The following is a 17,342-nucleotide window of genomic DNA, read 5'->3' as shown; positions in this document are numbered from 1 at the left end:
ATTCAAGGAAAAATATCCAAAAATAGTTTAAAGAAATAGAAAATAAATAATGGATATGCATAACTAAATAGAAAAAATGCATACGTTTTCCAAAATAAAATGAAAAAAAGGAAAACAGTCCTATCTTATAGGTAAGAAATATAAATGAATCTAGAAATGAATAATACATATTAGAAAGAAAATGAGAAGTAAAAAAATACAAAAAGAAAAACATATCGTCTTAAGTTAAAAAAATTAACAAGATAAAATATTACCAAACGCTGACGAAAAAAAAGAAAAAAAAGCATCGAAAGCAGGCAGGAACGTTGCACAAGAAAGCGAATCAGCATAGCGTGGCAACATGGGCTAATATGGACTGAGAAAAGAAAATGTGTGCGATGCAATCCTGCAGCTCTCCGTGCGTGTGGCGGAAGGTATATCTTCAGCCGACATATAGTTAGGGGGTGTTTGGCTCCAAGGGGCTAAAGTTTAGCCCTGTCACGTCGGATGTTTAGATACTAATTAGGAGTATTAAGCATAGTTTAATTACAAAACTAATTATACAGATGGAGTCTAATTTGTGAGACGAATCTATTAAACCTAATTAGTCCATGATTTGACAATGTGGTGCTACAGTAACCATTTGCTAATGATGGATTAATCAGGCTTAATAGATTCCTCTCATGAATTAACCTAGGAGTTCTACAATTAGTTTTATAATTAGTTCATATTTAGTCCTTCTAATTAGCATCGAATATTCGATGTGATAGGACTAAACTTTAGCTCCGGTTACACGAACATGCCTTTTGGTTTTATCACGTATATGCGGGGAGCCAGCCCGGGAGGGGAGAGACCCGCGCGCCGCGCATGCGAATTTCGTGCCGTTGCTCGTGCGGTGCGATCCCCCGATCCGTCAATCGAAAACCTCCTTACCCCAAAGCTCCGCCGGACGAGCAGCAACATCTCTCCCCGCCTGCGCTGCGCGTCCGTCGTGCCATCCGCCCGATGTCTCCATGTCCTTGACGAGAAGGTATCAGCTAGCAGCAGCAAGCTCGAACCCGACTCTCTCACTCTCTCTGGCACTATGCTTGCATATATAATTATATACAGTATAAAGGTGTGTTATCTTAAAAATATCATGGTCGTAAAATATGATCAGTATGTCCGTGAACAAAGATAAGACCAAAGGACACCAGCTGGCCGACATGTCATCGACACGTCAGAATTCCACGGACGGGCCCCGGTGACCCCCTCGAGGAAGCAATCTCGCGTCGCGAGACGTATCTCTGCCGTCTTGCTCCCGAAGATGGCAGCAGCAGACGCCCCTGACAGCCAATATTATATCCTTCCTCGCGAAAAGAACCAGTATTATATTCCAGTCCATATCCGTTCCACCGCCTGACCGGTGGGCCCCAGGGACACGCGCTCCTCGGCCCCCACCCACGGAAACCTCAGAATCACAAACAAACCCACCGGCGCACGTCCATCCAAAAAGCAAATGCACGTCCTCTCCCACCGACACGCGGGACCCGCCGTCCGTCGAGGACCCGGGCGTGATACCCATAAACTCCCGGGGGAAATTTGAGAGACTTTTATTTCCTCCCCGTCCTTCTCGTCGAAGCAAACCGAAAGAGTCTGAAACGGAAACGCTCGATAAAAGGGACACTGGACGGCGAGGCCACGGCCCCCCTTCATTCTCTGGCTCTCTCCGCCCACAACCCAACCCAACCCCCCACCCCGCCCCTCCGCCCTCCCGATCGATCGTCCAGCAGGGTTTCCGCCGCCTCCGGTCGCCCCCGCCGCCGAGGCGGCAACCTCCTCCCCCCGCCGGCACCCAGGGTCCGCGGGGGACGTTCGCGCCACGATGGACGCTTTCGGGACCGCGCCGATGGGGTACGGCCGCGCGTGGCCGCTCGTCGACGACTCCCGGGATCTCGTCGTCAAGGTGAGGTTTCGTCTCCCCCCGTGCCTCCGCGCTGCGGTTCGTTCGTCGCGCGTTCGATCGGGCGTGGAAGGAGGGGAATGCCGTGGGTAGGTTTTGCCGGTTCGTTGTTGTGTGCAGCAGGATTTTTTTCCCCGGCACGGTAATTTGTTCAGTGGTCCAGCGGGGGGTCCTTTTTTTTTGTTTTCCACAAGAGTTTTTTTAGTTTATATGGATGGTAGTGATTTCAAAGCCCCCCCCCCCCCCTTCGCTGGCTGGGGATGAAGGGTGCGGCGTGGTCAGGATGATCGGATCATATGCGGTCGCAGAGGAGAGGTTTCACATCTCTCTGGTTGCATCCGAGATCAGATTTATTTGATCTTGATCGTGTTTAATAAAAGAGGGTGGGGAGATTAGGGGAACATTGTCAGAAGATTGTTCTGGATTTAGATCATTGCTGGGCGTTTGTTTTAGGGGCTAGAAGATTTTCTTTATAATTCGGATCGGATGGCAGACGAGTGAAATGTACGCTGTGGCACCGATGTTTTTATTTTTGTTGTTCGATGGCAGAGGAGTTCGATCTATTCTGTAGCATGAAAGTTTTTATCTTTTGAGATTTTCTTTTTATAGTCGAGTGGAGAGTATCCCCACATGAATTTTCATTATTATAAAGGTTTGCACGGCCTCAGATTACACAGCATAACTGATGCTTTATGACAGATGAGTTCAGTCGTGCTGTAGCACTTGTGTTTGTAAGGGTTTCTGCGGGGCGTTGCTTTATTACGTTCATGTGGAGGATGGCAACACCTTGCTTCTGATTCTTAGTTGCATGTTCCAGTGAGCCCTAGACACTCCTCGTGCCTTTGGGAACCACTCTCTCTTTGTTCTGTTTTGCTAGAATTTGGATAATTTATCTTAACTACTATTTTACTAGGTTAAGCTTGTAGTTATTCTTGATCAATCAATTTGGCAACAGATCTTTCTCAATGTTGCAACATGATTTGATTAAAAGCTAGAGATTATCTTCTCTTGTTTTAACTTTTGGTTACCTGGTGTTCTTATTAACTTAACACATCTTGGTATTTATATTTTTAACACGTCTGTGCTCACTTGAAGGAGTAATCGAATGTGCCACATAGTGGTAGTTAATGATTGTTTTGGTGAGTTCTAAGTATAGTTTCTACTGGTTTTCAGGTCAAATATGGTGACACTTTGAAGCGATTCAATGCTCGTGTTAATGGCTCACACTTCGATCATGATCTGCCTGCCCTTCGGTTGAAGATTGCAAGTGCTTTTAAGTTCAGTCCTGATGCTGAATTCATTCTCACCTATACTGATGAGGATGGGGATGTCGTCATGCTGGATGATGATAATGATCTACGAGATGCTGCTATTAATCAGAAATTGAACCCTCTTAGGATTAATGTTCAGTTGAAGAGCAGCAATGTTGGGGCAGCTCAGACAAAACAGCAGGCCACAAATTCCAAATCTTCGAGGTCCATCTCTCTCGAAGATCAACTTGCCCAGGTGAAATCAGCTATTGATGAAGCTTTGAAGTTTGTGCCAGAGCAAGTCCCTGCTGTCCTTGCAAAATTATCTCATGACTTGCGTTTTAGAGCTGCATCATCTGCACCATCATTGGCTGAGTTGCTGGACCGTTTTGCTAAACTGATAACACGAGGCAGCAACATGCATCCTTCTTGTGGCTTTGCTGATAGTTCTCAAAAATTGAGAAGTGCAAAGGTTAAGCTTGAGTCTGCCCTTGTCACAGGTTCAGCTTCAGAGACCTCGAATGGGCAAAATTCTGGGATATCTGAAGCTGGTCTTAGGGGTGTGCTATCTGAGGATCCCAATGCTAAAATTGAACAGGTGCCATCATGCCCTTCAGTTAGGGATTCACTGGTTTTTACTAGTTCAGGTGGAATGAAAGGTGATCACAAGAGAAGTCTTGATTCTGAGATTAAGATAAAATCTGATGCTCACAGTAAAGGAAAATCTGTATTATCCTCTTGGCCACCGGTTTCCACCACTTCTCATGGCGCTCCTGCTCAAGGATCTGTTCCTGTACCATTTAAATCTCTTGGATCCATTGGAATGGCCAATGGTGATATAATGCCGCTATTCCCTCCCCCACCAGTGTACCAACCTCCCACACCTGTACTCTACCCTCCTACACCATTTTTGACCCCCTTAAACCCAATCTCTGGAGCTAATGGAAAAACTACTGTTGATCTGCACTCAACGTTCCCCCCTCCACCCAACATCTATAGCCCTATTAAGTTGAATACACCTTCATCTGTTGGTACATGCTGTCCTAACCTCTACTCTACTGGGACTTCACACAGAGATGGCACAGGCCCATTGTCTAGTTATGTACCCAATCCAGAAGGCATCAACTCTTTTGGGAGCTCTTACAGAGGTCTTGGTACCAATTATAGGGGCAACCCCCTAAAATATGCACAGCATAGATGGATACAATGCGATGGATGTGGGGTGACGCCAATTGATGGGCCTCGCTACAAGTCTAATGTGTAAGTTATTGACTTCAATACTAGTTGTCAATGTAACCTTTCGTTCTCCTGACATGCTTACTTTACTGACAGTAAAGAAGACTATGATCTGTGTGATGCCTGTTTTTCTCACATGGGCAATGAGGTTGAATATACCAGATTAGACGGTCCTGCTTCAAAAAGTGTAAGTTCAAAAGGCACTTTAATGAGGTGGCCTTAGTTTATTCCATTACTAGATAGTACCTCTGCAATAGTAAGAATGACAGGGATTCATCTTACATTTTTTGATAAGGAGATTTCATCTTACATTTTGATCCTTTCAGAACATGAAGATCCTTGGGAAGGTTCCAGCAGTCAAAACTGACAGTCGCTTCATCAAGGATGTTACTGTCCCTGATGGAACACCAATGGCACCTTCAACTCTGTTTACCAAGATTTGGCGCATGCGTAACAATGGGTTTAGCAAGTGGCCGTATGGTACCCAGCTTCTCTGGGTTGGTGGAGATCGCTTAACATGTCTGAGTTCATTCAGATTAGCGGTATGTACTACCAACATATTTAGCTATTGTGTGAGCTGATAATTTATGGTTGAGTGCAGGATGGAACATCTATTTGCCATGTACTGAAATTCATCAAATTCTCACTTAAATTTGATGTGCGTGCAGATTTCAGCAAATGGGGGGCTAAATCCTTGCGAAGACACTGATGTTACTGTTGATTTTCTTGCCCCTGCGAAGCCTGGTAGGTACATATCTTACTGGAGATTGGCACTACCCTCAGGTCTGACATTTGGTCAGCAGATTTGGGTTCATATTGAGGTTGTTACTCTACCCTTAACTGCTTTTGTCCTTGTCACCTTGATGCTTCCAATTATCTGATCATTGGCATGCTATCTTTGAGTGCAGGTGGAGCAGCCTATTCAAACCAGCGGCGGCAAACAGGCTGCTGCAAGAAACCGGAATCAGCTCCCTGAAGCTAACAGCACAAGGCCTTCTGCATTCAATATAAACAGTGCTCCTGTAAATTTTTTGTCTGGATGGCACGGCAGGCTTGAATGTGAAACCATGGAACCCAAGGAATCTGAACCAGTTCCTAGTGATATGTCCTCTGCCCCAGCAGCAGTTGAACCGGCGCAAATCCCAGTTACTGATGCTCCTGCCTCATCTGCCGAGGCTGCATTGGCTTCGATGCCTGCTGCTGTGCCTGCACCTGAAGCAATTCTCCTGCCCAAACCTGTGCCTGTGCCTGCACCTGTTAGTGCATCCGCACCTGCACCTGTTGCTGCTCCTGTTAGCATGCCTGTGGTTGCAGCAGCACCTGCTGCCCCTTTGGCTGAGGAAGTCGTCAACCACCTGCTGGAGGAGAAGATGATGAGTGAGCTTGAGGTACTGGGTTTCATGCAGGCTGACCTGAACAAGCAGATACTGAGGCAGAACAACTACGACCTGGAGCAGTCTGTTGTCGATCTCTGTGGCTTCAACGAGTGGGATCCCCTTGAGGTGTTCTCTGAACTGGTAAGTATTTACACCATATTCACATCATATGTTGACACCAGCGCAGAAACTTTCTCAACCTGGCCTGTCTGATTGCCCTTAGGGTTCTGATGACACAGTGATGAGCGAGGAGGTGGTGGTTGACAACAGCGATGACGAAGGATTCATCGTGGCGGACCTCATGACCAAGGCGAAGAAGGATCAGTGATGGATGACGACGTGTGCGGCAGTTCCTAGTAACCTTTCTACAGATAGTGGTATCAAATAAGTAGACAGAAGTTATAGATTGCAGTGGCATGAAATAAGTAGACAGAAGTTATGCGGTGTGCCCGAACCTTGTGGGATGTGGCGGTTGCGTTGCGGTGCCGGTTAATGATCACCAGGGCACTGTGGCCTACGAGTGATCGATCCTTCTGCTGAAACAGCTATAAGCTAGTGCCTGTTTGGATCCAAGTGTTAATGGGTAAAAGTGCTAAAGTTTAGCACCTCTATGCATTAGCACATCCAAACGGGAGGGGAGGGGGCTAATGGGAGGGTTAAACTTTAGTCCACCTAGCTGGTGGGGAGGGTGCTATGAAAAGATAAAAAGGTGAGAGGAAAAATGTGAGGAGCTAATGGGTGCTATGAAAAGATAAAAAGGTGAGATAAAGAGCAAAAGTGATATTTTATGGACTTTAGTCCTATTCATTGGTCATATCTATAAATAGGAGTGCTAATGGGTGGAAGTGTTAAATTTTAGTAGATAGGTTAAATTTTAGTAATAGCATATCTAATAATAGCACATCTAAACTACTCTTGGTAGTTGAATTCCTTATGCATAATATTACCGTGGTTCTATTACCTTTAATGTTGATCGTCGTCTCTGGCACGCTGTGCTCGTTATCGCGGCTGTTGTATCTCTATGACGTGTGCTGTTGTTCCATGTTTCTTGAGTCTTAACGAGCATATGTTTTCCTTGCGGTACTCAGGAAAACGTCTCATTTTCAAATTTACTGTGACTGCACTAGATTTTTTTTTTGGTTCAAAAAGAAAGCACAAATAATCCAATTAGCAACGATCGCTAGACTCGCTGATTTTTTTTGTTTTTAAAAAAGAAAGCACAGATGACTAATTCCCTACGAAAACGCAAATGAGTTACGTGAAAAAGACACGAGTTAATTTTGAATTACACATTAACTAAGCACTCAGATCCGAAGCCTGCTACAAAGTCGTCTTAGAAGGCTGTACTATCCGATAAAAAAAATCTCGACGACTCCGAACAGATGTTAACTATGCTAAACGCAGCTCTGCAGCTCATCGAGAAACGCAAATAAGATTATTTCTGAAAATAAGATGATGTACTACATATCCTGCAGACTGCAGTAGGTGCATGCTCAACATGGATACACCAGATAAACTCCAAACGGAACGGATGGAGAGGAACTGTAGTATCAGAAATTCTTCCCAGAATTCATAACAAAAAAAGGGACAAAACCCAAAGTAACGAAAACAAGCAGATCTCTTCACAATGGTCATCTTGAGTGTACTCTCAAGTCGTATTAGTTTTCACACTATTATTCAATGGAGTAAAACCAGAGTTTGTATGGCCCGACTCAAGAGGAACCCAAAATGATTACCTAGTCAAGATTTGGTAAAACTATAGTTGTATGTACATGAGGCGCACACGCAGTCACGCACACACCAGGCGATTGAGGTATAAATCTCAGGAATCAGAACTGCTGGTCCAGATATGCATCCTTCTCCGACTTCTCGCTCCCACTGAGGTACCCAACAAAGCTCCCAGAAACGTCTGTGACCCAGGAGACACTGCGTGCCAGCCAAGCCTTGGGAGTTGATGACGCTTGTGGGGTCTCAGCCGCGATGCGCCTCTGTTCTTCCTCAAGCAAGATGTCCAGCCACCTCTTTGACATGTACTCTTTCACCGCGTCGACACCCTTGTTTACAATATCCATCGGTGGCATCGCCAAGGGGTTCTGCTCTAGGTTAAGCTTCTCCAGTTTATCCAGACGACCAAAAGTGTCAGGAAGAGCATGTATCTGGTTGTTGCTCAAATCAAGCTCACGTAGATTCAGAAGGTCACCAAATGAAGCAGGAAGCTCCTTCAAATCACTGAAGTTGCTGCTAAGGTTGAGAATTTCAAGACTGCTAAGCTTCCCAAAGGCAGATGGCAAACCACAGAGTTCATTGAAATGGGCATCCAGAAGGTAGAGCGATGTCATCTCGCAGACTGATGATGGAAGAGATCGCAACTTGTTCATGTGGACCCAGAGTTTACGCAGATTGACCAGCTCATAGCCAATATTTGTTGGCAGGTATGTGAGCCCGTTGTAGCTTGCATCAAGCTCAACTAGTAACCTGGAGTATCAACAGTAATCAATCAGTCAGATAGCATTATTTACCAGCCAAAGAAAAGAACCAGAGTGCTACCTACCTACACTTGGAGATGCTATCTGGCAGTGCCCTGAGCCTATTACTTGACACATTCAGAATCTTAAGATTGGACAGCAGTCCAATAGTATCAGGAAGAGAAATCAAAGCATTGGCAGCGAGATGAAGCTCTTCAACATGATCAAGTCCTCCTATAGCATCCGGAATAACCTATAATGACATTGAAATGGAAATTTATTGATCAATCAAGCTGGGGGACAAAATCACAACTGGAAATGTAAAATATGTTGTTAATGATTACAACTCAAAAATATTCGAAGTCTATTGATTAAGACTTGAGAAAGATGATGAGATTTTGTATCCAACATTTGCTTGTCTTCTTCTAATGATAATATGCTGAAACAAACTATACACTATATAAATATCACATACGCATACAGAAAAGCAATATTGGGAAGTAAAAAAAGAACAGAAGTTATTTCTCCTACTCCAAACTATGATTTCCAATTCAAACACGAACAAGATATCCATGGATTTATGATAAATTAAACAATCCAAAAAAATGGAACGGCACACTTGAGTTAATCACAAACGAAAACCATGTGCATTTCATTAGGTAATGCAGTTGCAGCCTCCTACAATTCAATTTTGTACTTTTTGCCAACAAAATATATATATGCACAAAATTTTCCTAATGGTAACCTTCAGTTGTAGCACCAGCATGGCCTAGTTATTGTCATGCCAAAATACACTACAAACATATGAACGGCCTATTTAGTATTTCCTAATCAAATAAGAACTGTTGAAAAAATATCAATTTCTCTGCTCTTGAAAAAATATCATAGAATTCCCTCCAGATGTACATAGGTTGAAATAATAGTAAATTCCAAAAATAGCAGGGTGTGCACTCATCCTATAGTCCATAGCTAGTAGGGATCAGACATATCGTACACACAATCACTATCCTTCGCTCCTTTATGGTGAAACACACAATCAGCCATCACATATTCCGGTTCATGCATTTGCAGGCCAACACAGTGGAATATGTGCAGAGAATCGATTAAAAAATGCTCATCCAGAACAAAAGCCCCCAAAAGCTACGAGTTCATGGCTCATCAGCAGAAAGCAGTGGCACAGGCGCCCTAAACAAGCAGATCTAATTAAGTATGATGATGACTAGTTTGTTACCTCGAGCTGGTTGCGCGAGACGTCGAGCACGCGGAGGCCCTGGATCCTCCCGAACGCCTCAGGCAGTAGGCGCAGCTGGCGATCCACGAGGCGCACGCTCTCCACCGGCTTGCCCTCCTCGGCCTGCCTGAGCACCGCCACCACCTCCTCCTGCACCGCGGCGTCCCCGCCGTCAGCGCCCGCAGCGGGCCCGCCGTCCTCCCCGCCCTTCTCCACCGCCTCGACGTCAAGGTCCGTCCCCTCCATCGCGGACCGGTACACCCTCTCGAGCCTGGCCTCGGCCTCCTGCAGCAGGGCCTCGTAGGCGTCGTGGGTCTCCTCGAGGCGCACCACGGCGCGGCACGCCTCGACGTCGCCCTCGGGGATCCGCGAGTCCCCGGCCTCGGCGGCGGCCACGATGGCGCGGGAGGAGTCGACGAGCTCGTGGTCGGGCCGCGGGCCGAGCACCTGGAGCGCGGAGCGGGCCGCGGAGACATCGGCGACGGCGCGGGTCATGGCGCGGAGCACGGACGGGTGGCGCAGGCCCGGCATGCGCTCGACGAGCTCGAACTCCCCCGCGGTGGACGGGGTCCGCGGGGACGGGGTGTGCGCGGGCGGCTGCTCGATGTCGAACTCGGAGGCGGCGGCGGGTCTGGGCTTGGAGAGGGTGGGGATGCGGGACAGCACGTAGGAGAGGATCGGGTGCGTCTGCGGCGCCGGATCCATGGCTGCCGGCCGGATCGGGGGTGGCGGAGATCGGAGTGTGGAGGGGTTGGGGGGAGGTGTTCCTGTGGAGCGGTGCGGTGGGTTTGGGAAAGAGAGGACGGCGGCGAGGAGGAGGAGAGGCGGATGGGCCTGGCCGGCAGATTCGCGGGGTAGTTTCCCGGGCCCAGACTGCAGTGTCCCAGCTGCACGAGGTCAAAGTTCGCTTACCGCAAGTCCGCAAGTCGCAAGATCCATGGGTCCTTTTCTCTCCTTACCGCACAAACAAGGTAAAAGGCCTCCAAATTCAGGATCCTGAGCTTGTTTCCCAAGTCGCATGTACTACTTGCAGTAGGACTCGAAGTGGCCTGGTTGCTCCAGCTTATTTTTTAAGCACCCGTCACATCGAATGTTTAGATACTAATTAGAATTATTAAACGTAAATTATTTACAAAACTCATTATATAAGTGGAGGTTAAACGGCGAGACGAATCTATTAAACCTAATTAGTCCATTTAGCCTCCACTTATATAATGAGTTTTGTAAATAGTCTATGTTTAATACTCCTAATTAGTATCTAAATATTCGATGTGACACGTGCTAAAAATAAGCAAAGGAGCGCCGCCCGTGGTGAATGACGCTTAACGTGACGCCACGTGTTAGTGAATGCTTTATTTTCAGCCGTCAAGATAACTACAGCCTACAGGTTCTTCAGTCTCTCTCAAGTTGGAGAAGGTGACGTTCTTCTTCCGAGTTCCGACTCAGGCAGGTCGCGGGGGCCAAAGGCCAACTGCTCTGACGGTGAGAGTGAGATCTCTGGCACCGCCCGGCGCGACCGAACACCGCGGACGCACGAGCTTTCCGTATGCCGCCCACGTTCCACATGGCGTCGCCACACACAGCCCACCGTGGCACCGTGCCTTCTGCCGGGGGTCGGCCCAGCCGCTCCACGACGCCACCGCCGCTGCAGACGCAAATGGCCCCCACGCGAACGTGCCGCGCCACGGCGAATGGCTCAAAAAATTAGCTTTCGACATTATGTCGACGCGTACAAGAACAGGACAGACGCCTCGGCGCCATATGCCCACATCCTATCCCCTCGAGTCCATCCGCGTTTAGTTGCTTACAGTTTCAGAAGAAAATGTTGGCACTCGTTACACGTATTCTCTCCTCTCCCCTTTCTATTTGGCCATTTGGGATTGACTATTTCTTGTGTGACTTCTTTTTCTGCTAAACTATCGAACAAAAAAAAACAGATCAGTGAGAAGTGACAAGGATCTGGAGATTAAGCTATGCTCCTGGCCGGAAGATGGAGAACGAAAGCGCCAGCTCGTCCTAGCCTGAGACGGCCGAGGCGATCTCCTTCCCGGCCGCTTCGAGCACCTCCTTGGCCCTGTGCGCCAGCTTCTCGCAGATGTTCCTGGCGATTCTCTTCTGGAATTTGCTGCTCTTGAGCCACTCGATGCCCACCAGGATCTCGCACCGGCTGCTCGGCGCCTCCGACGTCACGCTCTGCACGTTGTACCTCAGATGGACCTGTGCACACAAAACAGTTTCATACTTGTCAAACATTTGTCGTCGTCACCTGGAATGAAAAAAAAAATGGCGTACCCGGAAGTAGTCGCCGAAGGGGACGTTGTGGAGCGTGACGACGTCGTGGATGGCCCACCCGCAGCCGTCCTCCGCGGGGAACTTGAGCTGGGTGCTCACCACCTCGCCGCCGAAGATGGACATGTACCGGTTGAACTTGTAGCTCACGTGCCGCTCCACCACGCCCGGCCTCGCGGCCTCCCACGGGGTCGCGGAGTAATCGAGGCACCCGACCCGGCTCATCGTCCGCGTCTCCAGGGGGCCACCGTCGAACACGCCCATCAGCAGATCAGCCTCCGACAAAAACCCAACAAGGTTCATCAGGTTTTCAGAAGTGCATAGCCGCGTGCATGCTAACAACTAAATTCGATTCTGCTCTTGTCACGGATCAGCTAGCGCAGTGACGGTAGCGAAAGCAATAGCTGTCAGCTAAGACTAACGAAAGCTGCCAAGACTAATGAGGAACATTTCAACTGATGGAGCACAGGCTAGCCAAACCAGCTGGTTAAGATAACTATCAAATGCTGTCAGGAAAAGAGGCAATAATAAGCATAGGGATCTCACATCGATCGGGTGTTCCAAAGTATACTCCTTCGAGAGAGGCACGTCTCCAATGCTCAACACAGCATGGACATCATCAAGATCGACGGAGCTCACGTCTTCTTCCTGATCTTCTTCCATTTTGGCTCTCTGCTCAATGGCCGACGACTTCGTTTTCCACAGGCCAATTATTGTCCTACAGATAGGGAAAAAAACACAGTTTTTTTTTTCATTAGTGAGGTCGCTTGTGCTAATACTGCTGGCTAAATAATTGAAAGATGCCCACTTGCTAGCCTTGCTGAAGGATGCGAAAGAGTGGAACTGAAACTTCAGTCTCCCTTCCTTATCTTGGGACTTCGCACCGCTCTTGGCATCGAGTCCTCGGCCACTCTTCAGAGTAAACAGCAGTGATGGGGTGCCTACTGTTGTAAAAGATGGCTGTAGCACTTCGATTTCCTCCACATCTTCCCACAGAAAGAAGAATTTTGTTTTGTGTCCAAACAAATTAGCGTAGAAACCAACTATTCTGGCTGACACAAACAGCCTCCCCTGCAGTAGCAGCCAGTTACAAAGTGAACATGTATAATTGTATACACAAGTATGACTTGCAAACTCAAACAGATAAACTACTTGTGTGAGATCTCTAGTGGTCCAAAGAGAACACCGGAGAGATGTGACATGATATTGCATCATCAACGAAGTATAACGTTGCTCACAAAAACAAATACATAAACTAAGTATAACATCCTTATGGTATTTCATAAAACCAACTGTGACCTATTGAATTGTTAGCCTACCATAAAAAAATTTAGCAGTAACTATATCGACTGCAACTAACATTTGTAAGCAGATTACCTGCAAAGGCAGCTTCCTTTTCAAGGAGCATGCGTAATCCGCTATAAGGAATTCTTCATGTGGCAGACTGAAAAGCTTCTGGAACGTTGAATTTCTGTGAGGCGACCGAACATGTAGCTGCATATGCACGTATTTTTGTCAAGATGGTTATCACACTTGAAGGCATCGAGGGCACAGGTTATCAAAAGTTACCTTTTTACCAACTTCCTTCTCCATCTTACTTAGGTATTCTCTCATTGATGTCTCCGGTCCTTTTGTGTTTTCCAGAAATACTCTCAAATGTAACCGGCTCTGACACGTCTGGGCAAGTTTTCCCTCCAGGGGCACCCATATGTCTGCCAGTTCTACTGATGTGTGTTTCAGGAAATTAATTTCTGCATGTCCAAGTGAAATCGCTAAATCGAATGGACCATCAAAGTTGAAGACTTCAACATCCAACACAGCAGGTGGTTCTTCCATAGCATCAAATTCCATTATCTCTGCAATATTCTTTCAGTTTGTCACAAATGATAATCAGACAAAGCTACAAGCTCTGTAGTAAGTGTGCAGCATGCTAATATGTGGAATGTACTAACCGTTCCATTGAGGTTCCTGAGTCTGAAGTTGAACTGAGCTTGTTCTTGTGATGCCATTACAGCTAAACACGACATAAGGATCAACTGATCCACAAGAAACGGGTGGCAAGCTTGTAGCTTCTAGCAGAGCTACAGTCAACAGCCAACCATCACCATTTGCTTTAACTCCATGATCACTTCCTGTCATAATAGGTGGCAGATAAGTAGCACATTCATCATTCATGGCATCACCGAGTTGAATAGCATGCCTGATATACAAGGAAAACAAGAGATAAACAGTTGAAGAAAAGAGCATACCTCTCTGTACCCTTGCCTGTACAAAATGAGAAACCATATTCAGTACACGCTCTAACTGAAGGACTAGTATGCCGGCTGTGATCAGCTCTCCAAATGAGTCAGGTAGATCTAGACCATTGAATTCAAGGCCCATGAGTGGACCTGGTTTCGAAAGAAGGATGTGCACAAGAACATATAGAGTGAATAGCACTGTGGAAACGGCAGTAAAATTGCAAAAATACTTGTAAGCAAGCCTGATAATTGTCTGGCGTTCTGCCTGCAATGGCGCCAACAACTGCTCTTTATCCATCCCTACAGAATCAGCCAGTTTCACATGCCTAGACAATACTTCAGCAAAGCCTTCGAAATTTTCTTTCAGTCCGTCCCGAACGCTCCCCTCGATCATGCTTCTCATCATAGTGCTCTGAAGGAATTCTACATTGTACGATACAGTCAAATGAGCGCTTTCTTCACCTCCTGATAAGCCAGTGCTGTGGATTATCTTGTAGAGCAAAACAACTGCAAAACAGTTCCCAAAGGGGACTTCAGGAGTACGAACACGAGCCATAACCACAAAATTCTTGCCATCTGCTTTATGATATGTTTGCTCCTCACTAGTCTTGACAGCTTTCATAAACTTTGATGCGCCTTTGGTGTATTGACATGTCCTAGTTAAGCTAGGAGGATCCTTACTCTTCCATGTCCACGGCTGCTCCTCATAGTCAATGGTACCTTGCAGCTCACGCAGTTCTTTGAAGAACTGGGAATCAGGTCTGAACAGAAGATGGTTCAGTTCTTTTGACTCCACAAGGTAAGTGTGCTCAAAGATGATGCCGCCATCAAGATCTTCCGGCATGTCTGGTGTGCTTCTAGATTTCATGACCTCCATAGCTTCTTCAAAGCTAGCATCTGGAGCCATCTGTTCGGTGTCACTCGCACCATTTGTTGTTGCAGCAATAGCCTCTGCTAGATCATCATCTTCAGTAATTGAATTGGAATCTGCTTGTATCGAACGGTCGGAGTTATCCAGAGAAGTCCGCGCTGTGTCACGGCTCCTGGGAGAATCAACCACCGCACCATTAGAACCTGAATGTTCCATATCAGTTGACCTCTCGATTTCCACATCAGTGTCACTTCTGGAGCTCGATGAAGGGGACATGTGGACGACAGCATTGTCATTATTTTCTCTATAGAGTGAAAAGCTGAGGAGAATTTTCCCTGGTTGACAGCAATAAGAATAAAATCATTATCACTAGACCATTCGAAAAGTGTAATCATGATACAACCTATGGCTCTAAAGCGGTGCCCCGAACAACCATGACTAAGCCAGCCTTAACTGAAAAAGGAAAGGTGTACACATTATGATACTCTACTGAAAGCCTGAAAGGCTGAAACCAAATAGAGTTGTGTTGCAGTGAACAAGACTTGCAAAACTGGATCATATCTAGCTAATCCTGAGAAAGTAAAGCATACTATCTACCACTATAATTCCCCTACCAAGTTAAAAGCAGTCAATCCTGGGCATGCTTTTCGATAGGCACTAGTTTATTGCAGAAGCTGATCCTAGCCACATGATACGGATTAGTTCATCAGACTACGACAACCAGTACTACCGATAAAAGCGAAAGGCCTATGCTATCCCCGTAAGCATCTCAGTTAACTAAATCACCACACGTATGTGACCGAATCCGTACTTGCTAAGGACTCACGGTTACGGAACCCAAATGACTTTTACTCCTCGATAGCGGCATGCTAATCCGCTAAAAAATTCTACGAGCTTGCGTGAGGCAATTGGCAAAGGTAGCCAGCGATACGCGCGGTGGCTTCGCCGAGAAGGCCTTGCCGCGCGCGCCGACCAGCACCGATCGAGGAAACCCAACGCACGGCAGAAATGTCAAGCGTATCTAGGTCGCGAAAGCAAACTTGAGCACGCACCGCAATCCGCCGCGGCCGCGGCGTCGTCGTCGCCGCCCTCCTTCCGCCGGCCGCCGCCCACGGGCCGCAGCGTGAACCACGTCGGCGGCACGGACCGCCTCTCCCCGGGGGCGGCGGCGGAGCCGGCCGGCACGGGCAGCCGGACCGCTCCCACCACCTCCCTCCCGCCTCTCCCTCCTCCCCGCCGTTGCCGCCGCCGCGCCACCGCGACCTCGAACTCCTCGCCCTCCGCCGCTTCCTCCGCCCCCACCGCGAACACGAACTCCTCGTTCCACGCCGCCGCTGGCCCCGCCCCGGCGTCCGCCGCCTCCACCTCCCGCGTCCGGAACCGCTGCTTACCCACCGTCACTCGCGTAGAGCAAAAAGCCGCAGCCCACCGTGCTGGTGACAGCTGCGGCGACGGGAGCCCGCGCGCCTCGAGTACGTACCCGTAGAGCCGCTTGGCGATCCCGGTTAGCTAGCCAACCAGCCAGCGCACGCCCCTAAGAATCGGTATGTGGCCGCCCGTGCGTCTGGGAGTTTTAGAGGTGGCGGGTCTCGGGGTCCGGGAGCAGGGGCTGAGGTGTGCCGGGCGCGCGGGGCACGCGGCGGGAGGAGGACGCGACACGCGGTGTTTGGGATGATGGGGCGCGGGGCGGTATGGGTTCGGCGTCCTGACTCACTGCAACGTGGGAGGGAAGATGGGAGGGGGGGAGTTGCCTGTCACGCGGCCGGGGGAGGTGGACGCGGATGCGTTGGTCGGCTTGCTCGCGTCGCAGCTTAGAACTTGTAGGGCCTTCGAGAGTTGAGGGTCTGTTCACTTCAGCTTATAAGTCGGTTGAAAAGCTGCAACAGTTGATTTGTTAGGAGAAAAAAATACTGTTTTATAGCTGATAAGCCGATTGAATAAGTTGAAGTGAACAAGCCCATACCCATGCCTGCCTGCCTGCTCGTCGTCGTGGCGCCGCTGCACGCTACACGTCGCGGCCAACTCCGTACGGACGCGGCGATGGATGCCGGGACAAACTAGTGGAATGTAACCGCCGGTCTCGTGTCTCTAGAAGAACTAGAAGAAGCGGACAAGGAGCAAAACCACCACGAGTCCAGGAACACATACTACATGGCTTGCTAACGGCAAGTTTTCTGGGCCTTTGAAAGTGGAGTTTCTGTTTCTGGGCTTCCTTGTGTGGCATCGTGCGTGGATGATCGGCGGCCCGTGTGCTCGACCCGAGGAGAGCCCAGCAGCTGCCATTGCTATGGAAAAAGCTAAATGGCGCTGGGTCGCGCTATAGCACGAACGACGCGACGTCTGGCGGCCCGCAACCTGTCGTTTAGGAGGTAGGTTGAGGTGAGTGATTTGGCTTCATGCGCGTGACCTCTCGATGGGCTGGTGTGCTCGTGACCTCTCCGTGCTGACAGATCGGGTGCACCC

At 48.2% G+C, this 17,342-nt stretch overlaps 3 protein-coding genes across 4 annotated transcripts; 1 reads left to right on the top strand and 2 right to left on the bottom strand.

The window, feature by feature from the left end:
* Positions 1-1,697: 1,697 nt before the first annotated feature.
* On the top strand, positions 1,698-6,754 carry LOC101786257 (protein NBR1 homolog). 2 transcript variants are annotated; one of them, XM_004975905.3, is made up of 7 exons: positions 1,698-1,924; positions 3,095-4,431; positions 4,504-4,594; positions 4,734-4,949; positions 5,076-5,228; positions 5,316-5,924; positions 6,023-6,754. In XM_004975905.3, the coding sequence occupies exons 1-7, from the start codon at positions 1,844-1,846 to the stop codon at positions 6,023-6,025; spliced, it is 2,490 nt and encodes an 829-aa protein (XP_004975962.1). In that variant the 5' UTR covers positions 1,698-1,843; the 3' UTR covers positions 6,026-6,754. The 2 variants fall into 2 exon arrangements, with proteins under 2 accessions (XP_004975962.1, XP_004975961.1); XM_004975904.3 differs by having other exon boundaries at positions 1,700-1,924; positions 6,007-6,750.
* A 541-nt stretch (positions 6,755-7,295) lies between these two features.
* On the bottom strand, positions 7,296-10,312 carry LOC101785851 (plant intracellular Ras-group-related LRR protein 3). Its single transcript, XM_004975903.3, has 3 exons — positions 9,480-10,312; positions 8,335-8,501; positions 7,296-8,258 (listed from the first exon to the last, which is right to left on the bottom strand). Exons 1-3 carry the CDS (start codon positions 10,182-10,184, stop codon positions 7,613-7,615), a joined length of 1,518 nt encoding a protein of 505 aa, XP_004975960.1. The 5' UTR covers positions 10,185-10,312; the 3' UTR covers positions 7,296-7,612.
* An 875-nt stretch (positions 10,313-11,187) lies between these two features.
* LOC101785444 (C2 and GRAM domain-containing protein At5g50170) lies at positions 11,188-16,063 on the bottom strand. The gene is made up of 9 exons (XM_004975902.3): positions 15,932-16,063; positions 14,018-15,214; positions 13,721-13,900; positions 13,338-13,624; positions 13,146-13,262; positions 12,577-12,839; positions 12,315-12,486; positions 11,772-12,044; positions 11,188-11,696 (listed from the first exon to the last, which is right to left on the bottom strand). The coding sequence occupies exons 2-9, from the start codon at positions 15,153-15,155 to the stop codon at positions 11,496-11,498; spliced, it is 2,631 nt and encodes an 876-aa protein (XP_004975959.1). The 5' UTR covers positions 15,156-15,214; positions 15,932-16,063; the 3' UTR covers positions 11,188-11,495.
* Between the last annotated feature and the right edge of the window lie 1,279 nt (positions 16,064-17,342).

Source organism: Setaria italica, chromosome VII, assembly GCF_000263155.2.
Source record: "Setaria italica strain Yugu1 chromosome VII, Setaria_italica_v2.0, whole genome shotgun sequence".
NCBI lineage: Eukaryota > Viridiplantae > Streptophyta > Magnoliopsida > Poales > Poaceae > Setaria > Setaria italica.
Note: the sequence above shows the minus strand (reverse complement) of the source record. Positions and strands in the feature narration are given on the sequence as shown.

Excerpts from the sequence above, each read along its gene's own strand:
- LOC101786257 (XM_004975904.3), top strand. The coding sequence starts at position 1,844 with ATGGACGCTTTCGGGACCGCGCCGATGGGGTACGGCCGCGCGTGGCCG. Across the intron at positions 4,595-4,733 it reads ACGGTCCTGCTTCAAAAAGT|AACATGAAGATCCTTGGGAA; the intron begins GTAAGTTCAAAA and ends TGATCCTTTCAG. Across the intron at positions 5,925-6,006 it reads TTGAGGTGTTCTCTGAACTG|GGTTCTGATGACACAGTGAT; the intron begins GTAAGTATTTAC and ends GATTGCCCTTAG.
- LOC101785851 (XM_004975903.3), bottom strand. The coding sequence starts at position 10,184 with ATGGATCCGGCGCCGCAGACGCACCCGATCCTCTCCTACGTGCTGTCC. Across the intron at positions 8,502-9,479 it reads TCTCGCGCAACCAGCTCGAG|GTTATTCCGGATGCTATAGG; the intron begins GTAACAAACTAG and ends ATGTCATTATAG. Across the intron at positions 8,259-8,334 it reads GATAGCATCTCCAAGTGTAG|GTTACTAGTTGAGCTTGATG; the intron begins GTAGGTAGCACT and ends TTGATACTCCAG.
- LOC101785444 (XM_004975902.3), bottom strand. The coding sequence starts at position 15,155 with ATGTCCCCTTCATCGAGCTCCAGAAGTGACACTGATGTGGAAATCGAG. Across the intron at positions 12,840-13,145 it reads AAAGGAAGCTGCCTTTGCAG|GGGAGGCTGTTTGTGTCAGC; the intron begins GTAATCTGCTTA and ends CTGCTACTGCAG. Across the intron at positions 12,045-12,314 it reads CTTTGGAACACCCGATCGAT|GCTGATCTGCTGATGGGCGT; the intron begins GTGAGATCCCTA and ends TTTTTGTCGGAG.